At 39.7% G+C, this 19184-nt stretch overlaps 1 protein-coding gene across 3 annotated transcripts; it reads right to left on the bottom strand.

The window, feature by feature from the left end:
* Positions 1 to 17: 17 nt before the first annotated feature.
* Positions 18 to 17364, bottom strand: per1b (period circadian clock 1b). Of its 3 annotated transcripts, none has more exons than XM_058781075.1 (19): positions 17162 to 17364; positions 12861 to 13709; positions 12350 to 12603; positions 11929 to 12050; positions 11421 to 11622; positions 10963 to 11157; positions 10652 to 10837; positions 10390 to 10543; positions 9100 to 9343; positions 8872 to 8980; positions 8601 to 8757; positions 8309 to 8427; positions 5430 to 5576; positions 4959 to 5273; positions 3601 to 4397; positions 2854 to 3055; positions 2465 to 2657; positions 1856 to 2006; positions 18 to 1767 (listed from the first exon to the last, which is right to left on the bottom strand). In XM_058781075.1, exons 2-19 carry the CDS (start codon positions 13244 to 13246, stop codon positions 1477 to 1479), a joined length of 4224 nt encoding a protein of 1407 aa, XP_058637058.1. In that variant the 5' UTR covers positions 13247 to 13709; positions 17162 to 17364; the 3' UTR covers positions 18 to 1476. The 3 variants fall into 3 exon arrangements, with proteins under 3 accessions (XP_058637058.1, XP_058637059.1, XP_058637060.1); XM_058781076.1 differs by having other exon boundaries at positions 8601 to 8742; XM_058781077.1 differs by lacking the exon at positions 5430 to 5576.
* Between the last annotated feature and the right edge of the window lie 1820 nt (positions 17365 to 19184).

Below are 19184 nucleotides of genomic sequence, written 5' to 3'. Positions count from 1 at the left end.
ATTCGCAAACCACAACATTGTGAGTCATATTCATTTTATTCTTTTTCATATATAAAGAAATACACAAAATACTTACAAACTGTTCAAGGACAAATTGAAGTCAAAGAGCACATGACTGAAACGGACAGCAAAAAGGTAAAACAAGAGGAAAATGCCAACAACTGATTGCCAGCATTCCTCATTTCACCCAAATAATTGGTCAGAATTTGTTGAATGGCTTTCCTTTTTCTGTGGAACATAAAAGATAACCCAACAACTATTTTTGGGTGAACTATCCATTTAAAAGTCTTCTTTGATGGTACAGTTCACATCCAGACCATTAAAAGCCTCCACTCTTTCAACCCAGAAACGGGCGGCAGCTTTTTCTGGCCGTGACCTCTGGAGCTTCCCTTTGCTAAGTGCTACTCTCCAAGAAGATGCCTTGAGCTACAAATAGTCTTTGAAAGTTCACAGTTGCCATGGTTACTGTAGTGACATCCAAGTGGTGAAAGTGAACCGTAACAGACCAACGAGACTCTCTGTGGAGCTGCATTTCATTTCACACAATTCATCCAAGCTTCAACAATTAACAATTTTGCACCAATAATGTATAAAAAAATATACAGAACAATCAAAAAAAGGTGTGCGTGTAAATTTGGTCAAAAATTCCTACTTTGTATATATATATATCTGTAAAAAATTGCAACATTTTCATAACATCTGGGAAAATGTCAAAAAGCACAAGATGAGAAACAGTTAGACTGTCCTCAAAAGGCAGTGAATCTGTTCTCCTGCCTAAATGCACATCTTACAACACCTAAATCGACTTTCCACCACAGAGTTTAAAGGTTCATACTAATAACGATAACTATAACCATAACTTTATTAATGCCCACACCAAGGTACGATAATGTTGTTTATTTATAATCGTGCGCTGCAGCTTTGTCATTTGCCGCTTTAAATGCTCAATCTCTTTAAAGTTGGATGAACTCTGATTGGCTAGCAACATATTCATCATCTGGAAAAAAAAAAAAAAATTGTTTGGAAAGTGATTCCAGTGATATTGTTAATCTGTGCCATCGTGTTATATAGCTGTGGTGTGGACTTCCCTATTCTCATAGAATTAGATGATTAAAGCTTTATAGTCATGGTTATAGTTATCGTCCTTGGTGTGAAGAGCTCTTAACCCATTCGACGACATTTGAAATTGTTGTTCAGCACGCCACAAAATGGGTCACTACAACTAGAATTGAACAGGTGGTGTCTCGAGATCAAATCCAGAGTGGTCTAAAAAACCAGCTAACAGATCATTCCTTTGCAATAACCAAAATATCCTGAATTTTTGATAATCACAGTCTTTCAACAAAGCATTTCTGCTTTACATTCATCATCTGTCAGCCTTCCTGGCTAATTAGCATTTATTTATAGAAATAAATACAACTGGATAATTTAATGAGTACACGAATGTCATCAGAATCCCACTGACTCATAGTGTCTTTAGTGTATCATCTGTGTAAGTGAGGCACCCATTTCCTCCTCGATCTGTGAAGTCACTTCCTGTTCTTCTATCACCATTTCATGGTCGTTGATTTGTGAAGTCATAATAGTTCTATCACTCTCAACCTCTCTGTCTTCTGCTTCAGCCTCACTCTTCTCCATGGCTGTCTCTGCTTGGGTGTGTTTCTCTTCCGTCACCTCTAAAACACTGCAGAACTCCATCTCGTGGATCTCCACATCGAAGGGGGCCGCAGAGGGGACCGGCGGAGAGGACCTACAGCCCACACATGCCTGAGAGACACATTGCATATAAATAAAGAGTCACGACAGTGTTTAGTGGTGTATTGTGGGAGTTATTGTGTGAGAGATTTAAACTTACAGAAACATTGATAGAACGAGGCAGGCGTCCAGTGCGGATCCAAGGGTGAACCTGACTCAGCTCGTTCTTCTGCTCCTCAGTGAAGCGAGGCTGCTGTTTCTGCATGGCTCTCAGAGCAGCACGGTCCTCTTTCAACACAGAATCTCGGTCTCTGTTACAAAACACATTTACTTGGTCAGTTAACTCTCTCCATTACAACTTGGATCAGTGTAATAATGCATGGGAATGGGTTTTTTTTTTTCTATGCATGACGTTTTGCGTCATAATGGGGTGCATTAAAGTATATGTTTGAGATTGTAACAGGTCAGTAATGGTGTTGCATAGGGATGGGAATCAAATTCTGGATATGATTTGACTCCACTTAATGATTCTGGTTCCTCTGGATTTCTTTGTAATTTTAAGGAAGAATAAATGCAGAACTTGCAAGGCATGCCAGGTGCCAAAACAAAATAAAATGATTTGACTGTTGATTCAATAAACAAAATCAAAAATAAAGTAAAAATGAAATTTAATTTTGTTATTTGTAATATTTCATTTTAAATAAATGTAACAGGTATTTGATTCCCAACCCTAGTGAGGTAGTGAAATCTGTATAGTGTTGATATTAACCGGATGGGCAGCTGGTAGGTCATCATAGTCTTTTCATCTGTGTTGGCCATGAGGAGCCAGATGGGGTCTTGTAGGACACATTTGATGAACTGTGCCTCTCCATCACCCTCTGCTGTCTGCTTGCGGGAGTGGCTGTTCTCTGAAGAGTCCACGCTGCCAAAGTATTTGCTTGTATGGCTGCTCTGACTGCTTCCTATTAAAGCAAACAAAAAAAGAACTAAATTAAGTCATTTGATTCAAGCTTCTTAACAAGTAACAATTACTGAATTACATTTGGTTCCTTCATATAAAGTAACACTGTAAATCAACACTGCCTAAAATGTATCCATTTATAAAACTTTATGAATACATGCATCAAAAAAATTTAATTGCTATCATTAAGTACTTACTAGTTCCACTTCCTGAAGAGCTGCAGCCATTGGACCCTGATCCAGAAGACCCCAAGCCCGACCCAGAGGAGCCTGTGCCTGATGAGCCAGAGCCTGAGGCGGCTGAGCCAGTGCCCGAGCGCGAGTCCTCCTGTAACAGCAGGTCTAGCAGATCACTGGAGGTGGACATGGCATCTTGATTGGACTCATTTGTTGTTTCACCCTGCAAAGGACATTAAAAGCACAGACCATTACAGAACGACATGATTAAATAAATTACATCAGGATCTTTCAGCTGATTATTGAGAATGTTCTCTGATGAATGCTGCATGTCCTGATTAAGAATTATTTTCACGAATGGTAAAACTGCTCTTGTGTTGGCCGAATCTCACAAAGGCAAAATTATACAGAGTATTGGGGGGACTTGATATCAACTTTACTAAAATAATCTCAATAGTCCCAAAACAGTCTTCATTTTCTTTATGAAAATACTACATTTACATTCTATAAAATAATACGAATTTATTTCATGCAATGTCGACAGGTGGCTAGTATTATGTTATATATATTAAATTAAACTTTTTTTTTAATTAAATTTTTTTTTACTGATGGTTAAATAACTTCCTATTTTGCCATATTATGCTAATTAGTCACTGTGGTATCAAAATAAAAGTATTGATTGTTGTGAAATTTCACTGGTATTGATATAGAATACTGAAACATAAAATCTCCTAACATCTTTCAATTATCAGCAGTCCATTTCCTTACATTTTCATTCTCTTTCGAGTCCACCGCTGAACCTCTCTGATTGGAGGCGGCCTGTCCTCCTGCTCCACCCCCTTGTCCCACCATAGGAGATGTGGTCTGTTGCCCTGATGCCACCTCAAACCGGTTGATTGGAGACTCCTCCAGCTGCAGCAGATTTAAGGGTGAGGAGCATCTGGACTGAAAGAGCGGAGACTCTGTCCCTTCTCTCTCAAGGGCCTCTCTTTGGCTGTAGGAATGAGGGGTGCTGGAGCGCGAGTGGGCACGTGGGACAGGGGTCGGGGCCTGACAGGGCGCAGGGGCGATTGTGTTGGCAGCGGGGAAAGGGAAAGCTGAGTTTGGGCTGTAGAAGTGATGAGGCAAGCCCATATTAGGCTGTGGGAACATGTAGTTGGGTAATACCAACGCCATCATTGGGTGGACCATGGGAGGTGACATCTGCGAGTTCTGAAGGGGGAAGCGTAGTCCTGTCTGTATGTTGGGGTCTGACATGGGATGGGAGAAAGGGGGATAGAGGGGATATAAAGGAAGGATGCCGGGTGGGTATGGGACAGAGGGAACACTAGCTTGTGACCCTGAGGTGGGCCAGGAGGAAGAGCTGGCTGCAGGACCCATGGGTATGGAGGGATTAGAGGACCTGTCCAGAGTGGGAAATCCAGGGTGGAGGCCTTGTTGTGGGCCAGCTGGACTATGAGATCCCACTTGCTCTGAAGTTTCCTGGTGCTTTAGTCTTTTGCCTCCTCGACCACGTCTACGCCCACTACTACTTGCTGCTGGGTAATCACGAGAGCAGCGCACACCTAAGATCAAGAGAGATACATTACCGGTCAAAGGTTTGGAATAAATTACAAATAAATATGTTTTTGAAAGAAGTCTCTTACGCTTACCAAGGCTGCATTTATTTGACCAAAAATACAGTAATATTGTGACATTACAATTTAAAATTGGTTTTCATGATAGAAATTACGTTTTAAAACATCCAGATTGAAAACAGTAGAGCATGTGAGCAGAGCGGGGAGCATAGTGGTCATAGCTCTGCTCACTCAACCCAAAATACATGTATTTACTGTCACATTTGATCAATTGAATGCATCCTTGCTGAATATAGTACTGTTTATTTCATCTTTCTTACCCCACTCTTTTAAATGGTAGTGCACCATGGTTTCCACAAAAAATATTGAGGAGCATAACGGTTTTCTCGATATTACTGTTCTACTGTATTTTTGATCAAATAAATTCCGACTTGGCGAGTGCAAGAGACATCTTTCCAAAGTACAAAAACAAATGTATTATTGTGAACTTTCAAGCAGTTTTGTGTAACACTGCATGTGCTTTGTCTCTTTTTTTATGCACATCCTTACCTCTTGCTAAGGGTACAGTTGCTTGTCGGCGCACAGCTGAGGTTGTGTCAAACACTCTGAGTTTGCTCAAGTCTCTGAAGCGGCACATGAAGTTCTGCTCCGCTTTCTGTGTGTGAGCCGACAGGACCTCTTTCGTGAGACCCAACCTTTCTCCTCCTCCAGATCCTCCAGCTACCCCTGTTCCTCCTGGACCTCCTCTTCTCCCTGCATCCCTATCAGGAGCAGGGCTAAGGGGCAGAGAGGACGTCATTGTGGGAGGAACTTGGGGCTGAGTGGCAGCATTCGGAGTAGGCGGGGCCTCTTCCATTACGATATCTGTGGGAGCGAAGTAAAACAAGAAGAGGGGATGAGTTAAAGAAACTAGGATCCCAAAAACTAGCCACAAAGACTTGACTGCTATGATTGCTTTGATGTATAATGGGTCTTTGGTGTCTTCTCTTATTCCTCTTACATACACACACACTTGCCCACCTGACTCAGGAGGTTTCTTGTCCCCCACATGGACGATGGTGCTGCTGAAACTGCATTGAGAGGTGACCGAGGCTACACTTTCAGCTTTACTGTGCATGGCCATTGGGGGTAACAATGTACTCTCCTCTACCAGAGACACAGACGGACCTGCAGGTTAGAGTATCTGTTAATACTAGTGTTGTAGTCAAGATCACCTAAACAGAGACCAAGTCGAGACCAAGACCAGAGTGTGATAAGACCAAGACAAGAACAAGACTTTGAGAAGTTGAGACCAAGACAAGACCAAGACCAAGACCAAGACCAAGACCAAGGCAGGATGAGACCGAGTCAAGATCAAGTCCAAACCAGCATCCTGAAATTCATCTGAAAGGTCCACATTTACTGAACAGTCTTTTCAGGTTTAACTTTTAACTTTCAGGTATTCAAGTATAAGGAGTGTGAAACGTGAAGCAAGGTAACCCAGGATTCCATTTATCTGGGGTTTAGAATGGCCTAGGGTTAACAATTTCAAGTGTGAAAAGCCCTTATAGAGCGGTTACCAATCAAATAAATTCACTAACAACAGAATTAATCTTTGTACCAATTCAGATGCAGCCTCTGTGCTACCTCAGCTGTGCAATCACAACTGCATAAAGAAATTAATCTTTTAAAAATAACATTTTGGATATAGAAATATGATGGAAGAATAAAATGAATATGAATATCAAACTAAAACCGCCAGTAGGGTAGGTGGCGGCAATTCACATGAGTGTGTCAGAATCATTTATTCAACCAATTCATTCAAAGCAATTGATTCATTCAGTAACAAATCACCACTGTGTGTTGCTCAGAAAGACACCAGTTCTGCTATGGATTTGTTTTCGTTTCCTGTTTTTTGGTTATTTGTATTCATTTTGTTTTGTCGAATTAGACATACGTTAATGATTGCAATTGAAGCAGGAAGTTTACATCACATTAAGGATGTTAGCAAATAAATCAGACAATGCACCAGCAATTTAGTAATCTCTCTGCAGTTGTGGTCTTGACCGGTCTTGAAATAAAATTCAGAGAGTCCTTTGAGTCTGAGACCAAGACAAGACCAAGTACAAATGCAGTTGAGACTGTGACAAGAACAAGACCATCAAAAAAAAAAAAAAAAAAAACAACAACACATTAAAGGGATAGTTCACCCAAAAATGAAAATTCTGTCATTGATTGATGATTGAATCAATACTGATTAATTAGTGTAATCAGCGTTGTTTGCGTTCAGCATGCATGCGTTTTCTACTGAACGTAAACAACGTTGATTACGTCGACTACGTCCTGGGGTGCTCTCCAAAATGGTGGAAGACGGCAACTCGGGGAGAAGAATTGTTGGATTAATTTGGTTATTATTGTTTTCTCTACACACAAAACGTATTCGTGTAGCTTCGTAAAATTACAGTTGAACCCGATGTCACATGGACTATTTTACAGATGTCCTTGCAACGTTTATGTGCCTTGATCGTGGTAATATCCGTGTTGTCTATGCAAGGTCAGACAGCTCAGATTTCAGCAAAAATATCTTAATTTGTTTTCCGAAGATGAACGAAGGTCTTACAGGTTTGGAATGACACGAGGATGAGTAATTAATGACAGAATTTTCATTTTTGGATGAACTAACCTTTTAATACACAGCATGTATTTAGTACTGTAGTCTACACACTACTGATCAAAGGTTCAGGGTCAGGTAAGTTTAAAAAAAAAAAGTTTCTAAAAGAAGTCTCTTATGCTCACAAAGACTGCATGTATTTGATTCAAAATACAGCTAATGGTAAACAGTGATACTGTGAAATATTATTACAATTTAGAATAACTGTTTACCATTTTAATATATTTGAAAATGTCATTATTCCAGTCTTCTGTTTCACATAATCCTTCAGGAATCATACCATTATGATAATTTGGAGCTCAAGAAACTTAAAAAAAAAAAAAAAATGTATTACTACCAATATTGAAAATGGTTGTGCTACATAATATTTTTGTGGAAACTGACATTTGATCCTTGTTGAATAAAAGTTCATTTATTTTTTTCCCACTTTCTTTCTTAAAAAAATAAACAATAAAAATAATCTCTAATGTCAAATTTGATCCTTGGTGAATAAAATGATTCATTCATTTCTTCCTTTCTTTCAAAAAATTACTGACCCCCAACATTTGAACGGTACTGTAAATTGCAAACTGACAGCAGCCAAATGTAGCGGTATACTAATGCAAACACTACCACATCTTCATAATCATTTTTGGTGTACAATACATTAACTGTATATAATTTGTTTTGTATTCAATCAGTATTAGCAAATATATTTGGCCAAATGTCACATTACATAACCAATATTCATGAGTCAAACGTTCACCATAGTAATACTCCTCAGTTTGTGATGTGCTGGTGTTTATGAGGTATTTCATGCTGTGAGAAATTTAACAAAAAAACATGGCATGTACTAATTATTGCAGGGGTCTCCAAACTCTGTCCTGGAGGGCCGGTATCCTGCAGAGTTTAGCGCCAACTTGCCTCAACACACCTGCCTGGAAGTTTCTAGTATGCCTAGTAAGACCTTTACTAGCTGGATTCCGGTGTGTTTAATTAGGGTTGGAGCTAAACTCTGCAGGACACCGGCCCCCCAGGAACGAGTTTGGAGACCCCTGAATTAGTGCATATGTACATGCCATTGTAACCTTTTAACATTTATGTAAATCTTCAAGTAAATAGAGTGTGCTCAAAACTGGCACTTCATTGTCACATTGCACATTCATTGTAACAAGTTAAATTTTAATGGTAGTTGTGTTGTAATAGACTGTAGACATGTAACTGCATTGAATTAGTACTGTGCTGCATTAGTTTATCATTGGATCATCACCTTTAGCATTTCCTGGAGCATCCTGCTGTTTGTCATCATCAGAGGTGGAAGAGGCAGTGCAGGAGGAAGAGCCACACTTCCTCTTCACCGTATTTGGGATGTTACAGCTATCCAGATACCTGATGAACCAAATAAAACCATGAGTCCATGGCCTGCCATTGGATTGCCATCACAAGGACTAGAGATGCTCACTATACGATAAAATGATTCATCTTAAATTCACAACACATAATCAGTAATAGACACCGTTGTATCTTTAGGATTCAGTGCATTAATGATCTGAAACACAAACCTTATTATGCTATCCAAGCAGTTGATTTGCTGATAAGAGAAGGTGGTGGCTGGCTCCTTCTGCACGATCATTGAGGGTGCAGAGCTCTTCGAGGGTGGAGCAGCACTAGGACCGGGACTGCTGCCTGGATCTGCTGCTTCACCTGCTTGCAAAGCACCTGTTTATCAGACAGAAAACATCTTCAGACTAACAACCATCAAAAAAAGAAATGAAACGGAGCAACTGAAGGCTGTCCTTACAGTAACTACAAATACACTGAGTGCTTGTGTACCTGCGATGGAATGTTTTTTAGGAGGAGGCCGGTTGCGGGATTCAATGAAGACTTGTTGTCCGCTGGTCTTCACCATGTGAACATCTTTGCAAATTTGCTGGAAGGTCATCTATTTGGAAAGCAATTCATTTAATTGAAGTGTTTTCAATCCATATCTGACCTGCCTTTTATTTATCATGTACAATATTAACATACTGGTGTTTGAGGACTGTGTTTTTAAAGACTCACAGGTTTGTGGAGCATCGAGGGGTCCTCCTGACCTGGTCCACTGCTGTCTGATGAGGAGGCGGCACTGGGCTGGTGCCCATGTGACCCATTGCTGGCCAGGCTGCCATAGCCCTGAGAGCTGCCGCTGTGGACGGGCTGCACTAGGAGCCTGTGGATTTGCTCACTGAGCTGAGCGACGTCTGGTGACAAGGTACGCTCCTCCAGACCCCTCGGCAAGGTAAAGACATCCTCATTCAGTGGAGAGCTGGAAGGAAAGAATCAAGAGGTAATTATATATGTACAGAGTACAGCAAGTAGAATACGTGTTTGTTAGTGCTGGGGATTTTCTTTTTAATAATACTAGGTAATCATTTAACAAAAGGCTTCAGTTCAGTTTCATTCACTCACTCTGATTCAGTGACTTTTTCTTTGGGTTGCATCAATACACCAGTACAGTAGGTGGTGAATTGTGAGTGTCTTTTTGAGTGTTATGAGCCAGTTATTAAATCATTCACGATTTTCTCAAAAACCCTTCACTCAAATGGATTTAGAATTTGTTCTTTAACAGTGTTGGGAACAATGATTGGGAGTCATGCCAAGACCAAACCAATGCATTTTCAATAAAGTACTCACAATTACAGTCAATTTAATTGTACACATTCCTTAGCCTCTGCTGTATGAAGCATTGATAATGTGTGCACTTATACAGTATGTGTGTGCAGAAGCACTATGAGTCACTGCATGTTGGAAGAAAAATAAATGGTTCTTGGGAAAAATATCGAGCTCATGAAAAATCTGTCTGTGACCACATGACAGAGCATGTGCTTATGAGTGTGATCGAGTGTGGACATTACATACTGGTGTGTGGGTGGTATGTGACTGAGGAATTACGCGTGTATGCCTGTGCTGTGCACATGCCTAGAAGTGTGAAAGTGTAGAAAATTGAGGTGTGCACTGAAGATGAAGCTAGTTGTGCATCTAAAAATGACTTTTGGGTCAATATAGACTTTAGTCTAAAGATAAATTTAGCCACACCTGTCAATGGTGATTGAACCAACTAAGATATTATTAAAATATATTAAAATAGAAAACAGTTATTTAATATTTAATGCTGAAAATGTAATGTTTTACAGTATTAGTTTTACTGCAAATAAATGCAGCCTTGGTATGACCCCAATCCTTTAAATGGTAGTGTATTAATAAAAGATCAGTCACTTATGAATTAGAGAATATTTGAATAGCTAACATCAAGTAAAAAAAGTGAGGGTTTCCGAAAGTTAATTTGGATCTTGTGTGTACTCGGGTTCTTACGTTCTGACTTTGTGGCGGCCAACAATGAAGGCCACCTTCCTGCTCCAGGGGTTAATGAAGGAGGACCAAGAGGTGTCTATGGTCACATACTCTCCATTTTGTGCGCACATACGCAAGGGAGCATGATCAAACGGCTGGCCTGCAAACTGAAGAACTGAAAGAGAAGGAAAAGTGAAAATGTAAATGTTGTGCTGTAGGCTACTGCTCTCATCAAAGAAAGGGAATAGATAGAGGTTAGAGAGAGGAAGGGAGAGTGACTTACTCTTCTTATGGATGGCCACCATAATGGGTCTGTCATCTGGATGGATGTACAGCAAGACTGGGGTTCCCACCAGGTCCTGAGGCAGGTACCCTAATAGAGGAACTGCCCGCTCATCCACCTCCTGAAAGAGACAGCTGGGGGTGTGACTGGTGGTGAATATCCTCTTATCTGCAGGAATGCGAGGGGCTGAAAGCAGGATGGAGACAAAGAGAGAACGAAATCCAAACTGAGTTTAAAAAGGCATTTGTATTTTTTCGATCTGGTTCAAAACATTGCGAAAAAACAAAATACTTGTTAAACAAGAAATGTACCCTCATATCCCGAGTGCACTCTCTCTGCGATGAGTAAACAGCAGGGTTGAGGGTAAGCCGCGTCAGAGTCTTGGAGCGTAAGCAGGTAGGGGGTCAGTCTGAATGGGTTGTACTTCACGTCGCCACTGGTTGAGATGTCTCCACTGATGCGACAAAACATGGACTTCTCTTGGGTGCAGTCCACCGATGGAGAGACTAGTGAAAGGAGAGATCCAAGTTGTTTATGACTTTAATTGTATTGCATGGCCATGACTGGTCTTGGTGGTCCTGGTTCAACAGAGGACTTATGATGGCATCAAAAATATAGGGTGAATCCAGGTAAAGTGTAACAAATGAGCAACGACAGATATTGTGTTCAGATTGGTTGACAAAACTGAAAAGAGTAAGTAATTGATGATAAAATTATGTCGTTCCAAACCTACTATAACAAAACCGAAATACACCATGTACAAACATACCAGAGCCGATGCAGGAGGCCCAAGGAGGTAGTTTGCAGGGCGCAGTGTTGCTGTAGAAGGTGCTCACATCCTGGGGGGCCAAAAGCTCAGAAAACAAAACCCCATGCAGCTTCTCTGGCTTACTGCGCAGAAGAGATGAACCCTGTGGGGATATGTACACAACCTTCCCTGACAGGAACGAAACCGCCATTGTGAATGTGTCCTGCAAAAGAGACAAAGAGACTCTTTTGTAACTTATAACAAATACTGTACAAAGTATCTGCATGACTGAGAAAAGCTGTGTGCCATTTTACAGAGAGAGAGTGGAGAAAATGAAAAGAAAAGAGGTGACATTTGGGTCAAAATGATTTTGCCATCTAGACAGTGTAGAACTCATGTCCTGTCTTTGTTGTTGCTGACAGAATTATAAAAGCAGTAACTGCGTTGATGAGACAAACTACTTTTCATACAATATTTAAATATTGTTACTACAAGAGAGAGAAATGGGTTTGTGTGCAAGTCAACGTACTGTATTTTTGAGCGTGTATTCTGAGGTGATATTGTCCAGTTCTTCAACAGTGAAGGTGGACAGATCCAGAGTACAGCCATGACACTCCTCAACATTCCACTGGTGATAATACTCCTGATTGGCTGCAAAAGAAAAAAAAGAACATTAACAAACATCACTGGACCATTCATACCAACTCCATTCATATTATAGGTGAAGTGCTTCTAGCAGCACCAAACAGAATTCCAAAAATAGTGATTATTTGCGAATGCAGTGTTTACAATTAGTCTGCAAATGGCTCATTTATAATTGAACTGCAGAAATAATTTTCACACTGAAAAAAAAAAAAAACATGCATACGTCACACATTTAACTCAATTCAAGCTGTTGCCTTTCCTGTCAAACATAGAACACAAATCCAACATATGAAACTCCCACTCACCTTTGACTTGTCTGACACAGCTGAGGGCGTATTTGAGGGCGTTAAGAGTGCTGGAACGTCCCTTCATCTTTCTCTCTGGTGGCAGACGGATCTTCAGCTCATTCAGGGCTCTCATCAGCTCTTTCTGGGTCTGGACGCGAGCAGACTGATTACTGCTGCAGCCGCTGGTGGATGGCGGGTCTTGTTCAGAGCTGGCGCTCAACAGACTGTAAGCCAGAGAACTGCTGGGTGGAGAGGGGCTGTGAGAGTTTGAGCTGAGGGAGAAGGGATCAATAACAAGAGTCGGAATTTAGACATTTAATTAGGAATAACTTTTTGTATTACTTATAAATGTAAAGAAACATTTCATTTTACTTTTCAGATTTTTTAGCATTATAATTAGTGTTTATTTTAATATACAAATAATAATTCATCACACATAGCTATTGTAAGGCTTTAAAAGAATTGGAAAATAGCAAATCACTTTTGCAGACAATGTTCCGATCTGGTGTCCACTCTCTCTCTCTCTCACCTCTTGTTGCTCTCCGTAGTCTCCAGACACATGGCTGAGTCTTTTCCATTCTGACTGGAGGAACTCTGATAACTTCTGTTCGACTGTCTGCCTCTGGATCCATTCCCTCTCTCCATCCTTCCTTCACTTTCCCTCTCCCCAGAGTCATTTCCACTTGAAAGTCCATCCGTATCATCGGAATTTGTCCCCTGGTTGTCACCTGCAGATCCTTTGGGATCAGTTACCCCTCCTGGAGATGATAATGTCCCGCTATTTCCCGGATTTGATGAGGGAGAACTCTCACTCATGCTGCAGGATCGGTTTACAAGCCCTGCCTTTTTCTCGACCCCTCCTGCTCCTCTATCTGTATCATTGCTGGGGGCGGAGTCTGAGTTGTCATCACTCATAATAATATTGTAAAAATAAGCCGTTACCAAGGTGATAAGATTCACCCAACAATAGATTACACAAAGTTGAATAAGTTGACTATGTTGGACTGCTTGAACTACAGTGGGAAATCATTTTGGTGCAAACATTCTTCAGATTTGTTCTGTGAACAAAAACCATGTTGTATCCAGGTGTCTCACCACCCTGTCCTTTTTCTCAGCTCCTCTGGAACTTCAAATCAAGTAGCGCAAGTGTAAATTTTTTTGCTAACTGCAGAAATTGTTGTTCAGCTCAGAAAAACAGACACGACTGGTCGTTATGAAACAGACTTGGCTGCTGCCACAGAGGCAGATGGAGTGTGACAGTGCAGAAAAAAAAGAGTGTAAAAACAGCCACTGGGAAATTAGGCTTCTTGTCAGGCTCTGGCCATTCGGTCTTCTTCTCTTTGGCCTCTGTAGCACTCTCTCTATTCTCAAAGGACAGCTGCCAAGAAAAAAAAAAATGCAAAAGAAAAGGTGAGTATTAGTCTGAAACATACACATGTACAACAAGAACTACTGAGCCGGCTAGTGATCTTGTAATATGTATCCCCCATAAAAGCTAATGGATAATTTTATTTGAGAACAGCTTTTTCTTAAACAGGAAATGCTACTCAAGGACGTTTTTGTTTTTCAGCAAGGTAAATTGAAAGTTATCAGCAATTTTGCACAGACTCAGCGGGATGCTGCACATGAGAGCTCAGATATTTCACACTCCCAGTTGGCCAGTATGGAGGCTTTTTCTAGTCTCCTTGGTAACCAAGAATAATATGTAGAACCACAAAACCATGCTCTATCTTCTCCACCTTCAACCATGCAAGTTGTTTTTGTCTTTTGCATTTGCCAACTACAGGGAGTAATCCAAGGATCTATAAGACACAACAACATCAGTGCTGACCTCAAGCTTCTGTCACACTGACAGTGATTAGGGTCACCAAGTTGGTTTCTGGACGTGGATGAGACCGAAAGCTAGACCCATAGAATTTACAAATGGCCGCGCCCATTTTTTTACGCCAAGAAAAAGGTGGATAGGTGGGTAAGTGCCTTATAAGTATGTCAAAGAATGTCCCTCACACACAGTGAACACGACAATTATATTAAGATATATTAACAAACGTATCTACACAAATATGTAAAATACCCACCGATGCTACTTTTATTATGACAGACCATGTGTTTTGCTCTTGTGGGTCAGATCAGGGCTGTTTATTTGAAATGAATTTGTGGCTGTATCCGAAATGGCACTATTTGAGGGGACAGCCATTTTTAATGGTGTCCAAAACCATAGTGGACGTTCTCGAGTGCACGCATTCAATCCCACAATGCACCGCAAAAACAAGTGTACACTCAACAGCTAGAGATAACCTATAAAGCACTGTGAGAGTCGCACGCTGAATTAATTCCTGCATCTTGCCAGAAGATGGCGCCTGCAGCTGAATCATCCATTCATCATTTTAAAAGCGCTCATGCACGGCCTAATACAGCTTACAACACAGGTACAAATTCGTTGTATATTGACTATTTAATTGTTTAACTAGGGTTTATAAATAATTTCAGTGACAGAGTTCAAGATAAATCCTTAAATCTTACTACTGGAGCTGGCCATTGCAAATGATTATTTAACAGCACTGAAATCTGCAGGAAGGTAGCTCTCCAGGATAGGGGTTGGAGACTAGGGGTGTAACGGTACGTGTATCGAACCAAACGGTTCACGGGGCAAGTTCCAAATGGAAGTGATCATCCCTATCCCCTTGGAGTGGGGACTTTGGAGTGAGCAGGGCATGTGTGGATTATTATTTAGTCGTTTGGAATGCACTTGGCAAAGGGAGAGACTTAATTTCCTAATTATCTTCAGCTGGGATGTCCCCGGGACAACGCAGCACGGTGTCCGTCAGCGGATGTCCTCGTTTTAATGGCATTTTTAAATGTCTTTTTATTGTTGTTAACATAACTGTTGCAAATGAAAATACATTTTGTATTTTAAAACGTTTTTAAAGTTTTTTTTGCTATATAATATATAAAAACTAATATGTATAAAACTTTTAAAATATAAAATGTATATTTTTTTATGCCGGTGTCCATCAGCGAATCCGTGCTTATCTGTGCTGGCTTTTGTTTGAATATGCTTGTGTGTCATCTTCGCTTTTTCCTGCGATCGTCGTTATGCCAGGACATGGGGGGAGGAGATATAAAAAAAAAAGGGGCAATCTCCTGTTGGGGTATGGGCGTGTTTGTTTTTGTACTTTCAAATATCAACATCGTTTGGCAAAAATCGCTTAGTTCACCTTTAAACAACATAGTTGTCACTGCACATTAAACTGAAATAGGAAAAATAATTATACATTACTTTTAATTTCCAGAGAAACAGAAAGAAAAGAACTATTAAGTAACTGGGATTAAATTACTCAAATGTGAACCAAAACTAACCTTTACTCACCACTTTTGCTTTGATATGCAAAGAACATCATCATATTACCTAATTGAGATGCATCACATATTTTTCCCCGAACTGTAAACAGTAAGTCTCACATAACCAGACTTTCAACTAACAACAATGTCTGGTTCACACTGCAGCATATTTTGGCCAAGAACTGCACACTCAGACAGGAATAGACTGGCTGGTGAACATGCACATCATGAACTGTCTTTTGTAAATACAGCAAGAGGACATTGGACCAATACAGGAACTAAACATCACAGATTGACCTACTGGTCCAATAAAAAAAAAAAAATACAAACTGGGGAAGTGGATTACAGTATATTTTAAATGTAATATTTGTCAGTTAACATTTTTTATAATGGTGTTTTTTTTTTTTTTTTTTTTTAAATGGGCTTTTTTGCCTTTATTTAGAGGAAAGACACGAAATCATTGGGTAGAGAGAGGGGGGCAGGATCGGCAAAGGACCTCGGACGGGAATCGAACTCGAGTCACTGCGAGCACAGTTGCCCTGCCTATATGCTGACACACTAACCATGAGGCTATGGGTGTTGACCATTTATTATTTATAGAACATATAATCCCTGGAGGACAACATCATATCCAAACTATTATACTTAGCAGGGTCTAATATAATTATGCATGCTTAAAATCTAGTGTGACTGTGCTGGCCATTGTACCTGAGACTGTCACCAGATCAGTTTGTTTTTTTCAAAAATTATTGTGAATATCAAAAGGCTTTAGCCTTTAAGCATGATTCCCTACTTTTTTATTTTAATAAATTAATTAATTTTTTAATTAATTAGTTTTTATATAAATAAAAGCTTTTGCATTTATATTCTTTTAATTTTACACCAATTAAGAAAAAAAATCTTTTTTTTTTTTTATATATTTTTATGCATCTATTTATAAATGTATCTATTTTGGACCTTGCCCCTGCAGTTCCTTCATAAACCCCTAGGAGTTTGTAAACTACTGGCTTGAGAAACACTAATGCAGGCACTACGCCTTTTTAAATGTCTTCTAATTATAACATTTTTAAACGATGCGTGGTCCAACATGTTAGGCTAAGACGACATATTATTCCACTCCTTACCATTAAAAATTCCAGCTGGAGTATAGAGTGTCAAATTATTACTTCAGAGCATATATCATAAAGCTGAAAAGTATATTACAGTAACGTTAACGTTATATAAGACAAGTAAAAACCAGAAGGATGCCAGAAGCCTGTGAAATGTCGATCTAACTGGCATAAAGCGATTTGCCAATAGCGGTTATAGCGCTTATAAACCACATTTCAATCAAATTAACACCTTCTGCTAATTTAATTTTATCTAATGTTGCAAACATGTGAACAGATATTAACGTTAAATTTAACGGACCGTCGAAAGTATAAGACGTTCAATCCCTGACTTTAGACAGAAGAAACGTGCTAAATATAACCTCAGTGCTGGTCTTACCTTGTAGATCTTACTGTTTCGTTTTCTGTTGAAATTCCTCCGTCTTCATATGTCGGTAGAGTATAACAATGTATTCCCGATGTTATGAAGTCGACGTTTCTGGGTATGCGGTCCACTAACACTGCAATTGTGCGCTAGAGATTTGTTTGCCTGCGAATCCAGACACACACGAATACACGTGCATTTCCAATCTGTAAACGTACCTCATGCTTCGAGGAATTCTATTGGCTGTGCTCGCAGCAAACCACGAATTCTATTGGGTAACCTCGCCCATTCACAGCGAAGTATTCCCTGATTGGTCAACGCTAAGGGCGCTCGGCTCACGTTCATCTGCTGTCACGTTGCAGTGCGCCTGTTGTTGAGAGACACAGAGTACAAGCATGTTGTGGGCAGTACAACGCATTCTTGTTGGATTGATGTAGTTTCACATAAAAACAAATCAAGGAAGTAACCACATATTAAGCACTGGGAGAACCAGATGTAAAATGGCCCTATTAATTAGTTTCTATAGGTTTTCCCCCTATGTATTTATTATTATTATTGTATTTTTTTTTGCATTTAATAATGTTTCAATATGTTTTCTTGCGCATTTTTGTCTTCTTCAGAAAATGTATTCCATGTATTTGTTCCAACGACGTTCTTTTTAGTGGGTCATATCTCACCTTATTAATAATTAGGCTGCATATTATAAATTGGGGGAAAAAAGATATGCAAAATGAGTTTAGCATCGTTTCATTTAAATTCAAATGTAGGTTCTTTTTATGGCCCTTTTAATCATGAATGCAGCAGAATGAAGTAGATCTCATGCAGTTGCATTCATATGATTAATAAAAGTTTTCAACATAAAACGTACAGCAATATGTGACTAATGAATCGCTTCTTTGCAACAAACTGTAAAATCAGTGGGACTTTCCAACACTGCTGTTTTACATTTACTGCACAGCTCGACTGAAAAGCCTGGTGGTGAATGAGCCATGCACAGTTCCACGTGCCTCAGAGGCAGGCTGATGGTGACGTCAAGCAGCTTCAACAACAACACCCTTGACTCTCACGTTGCGAGCGGCGTGGCTCGCTGCTGCTGTGTGGATGAATTCTCAGGCTGACCTCCATTTATCCGATTGGTAAAACTAGGCCTTCTGCTCGCCAATGCCTGGAGTTTGGAGGCAGGCTGCCCCACATTAGGCATTTGTAATACGCAGCCACTTTTCATTTTAAAGTAGACCTACGGCTGGCGACCATATGCTTAGCAGTACACATGTGAATCAAGTTGCTAGTTGCATTTATGATACACCTTAGTTGTTACTTTGTACCATAACTGCTAATCAGTTAGGTCAGGGATGGGCAACTTTGATAGTCAAGTCAAGCATGATAGCCAGCACGTTTCCTCCTTTATAAGGAGCCAGATTACTCATCCACATCCATGCATTTTACACAGTCTTACTCAATTCCCTTGTTATTGAAGGAAATGAAAGTATATACACACACACACACATATATATATATATATATATATATATATATATATACATGCTCTGTTGTCAGTTGACAGCATGCAATATTACACAAAGAAGCCAATGTAAACATCTCAATTGCATTGTCTGTAAATTTGCAACAAACAAATGTATAAAAGTCCTATTTTTTATTGGTGGCCTAAAGAACTTTCTCAAAACAACCTAAGAGGACAGGCTTCAAAAGAATAGTTTTTCCAAATGGTACCATAATATAACCGTATCTGCAGGATTTAAGATTTAAGACCTTTTTAAGACCTGCACTTTACATTTCAGCCTTTAAACAATTTTTAAGAAAAGGACCGAGTCAAAAGTATCAATCATTTAAACAATTATTATCAATAGTAGCCTATATTAAATAACATTAATAACAGGTTAAATTTAAGGCCGTGAAAACTCTTAAATGGTACAAAAAGTCTTAATTATAAGAGGCCTTAAATTTGGGGATGGAAACACAAGAATTGCTATGTAGATTACAATGTCGATTAAACTTCAAAAGGCTCTTATTTCACTGA

Source organism: Onychostoma macrolepis, chromosome 07 (genome assembly GCF_012432095.1).
Source record: "Onychostoma macrolepis isolate SWU-2019 chromosome 07, ASM1243209v1, whole genome shotgun sequence".
In the NCBI taxonomy this organism is placed as follows: Eukaryota; Metazoa; Chordata; class Actinopteri; order Cypriniformes; family Cyprinidae; genus Onychostoma; species Onychostoma macrolepis.
Note: the sequence above shows the minus strand (reverse complement) of the source record. Positions and strands in the feature narration are given on the sequence as shown.

Coding starts and splice junctions, on each gene's coding strand:
- per1b (XM_058781075.1), bottom strand. CDS start 13,246: ATGAGTGATGACAACTCAGACTCCGCCCCCAGCAATGATACAGATAGA. Junction 9,344..10,389: donor GGCCGCCACAAAGTCAGAAC/GTAAGAACCCGA, acceptor CTTTCCTTCCAG/CTCTCCACTGAATGAGGATG. Junction 4,398..4,958: donor AACTGTACCCTTAGCAAGAG/GTAAGGATGTGC, acceptor TCTTGATCTTAG/GTGTGCGCTGCTCTCGTGAT.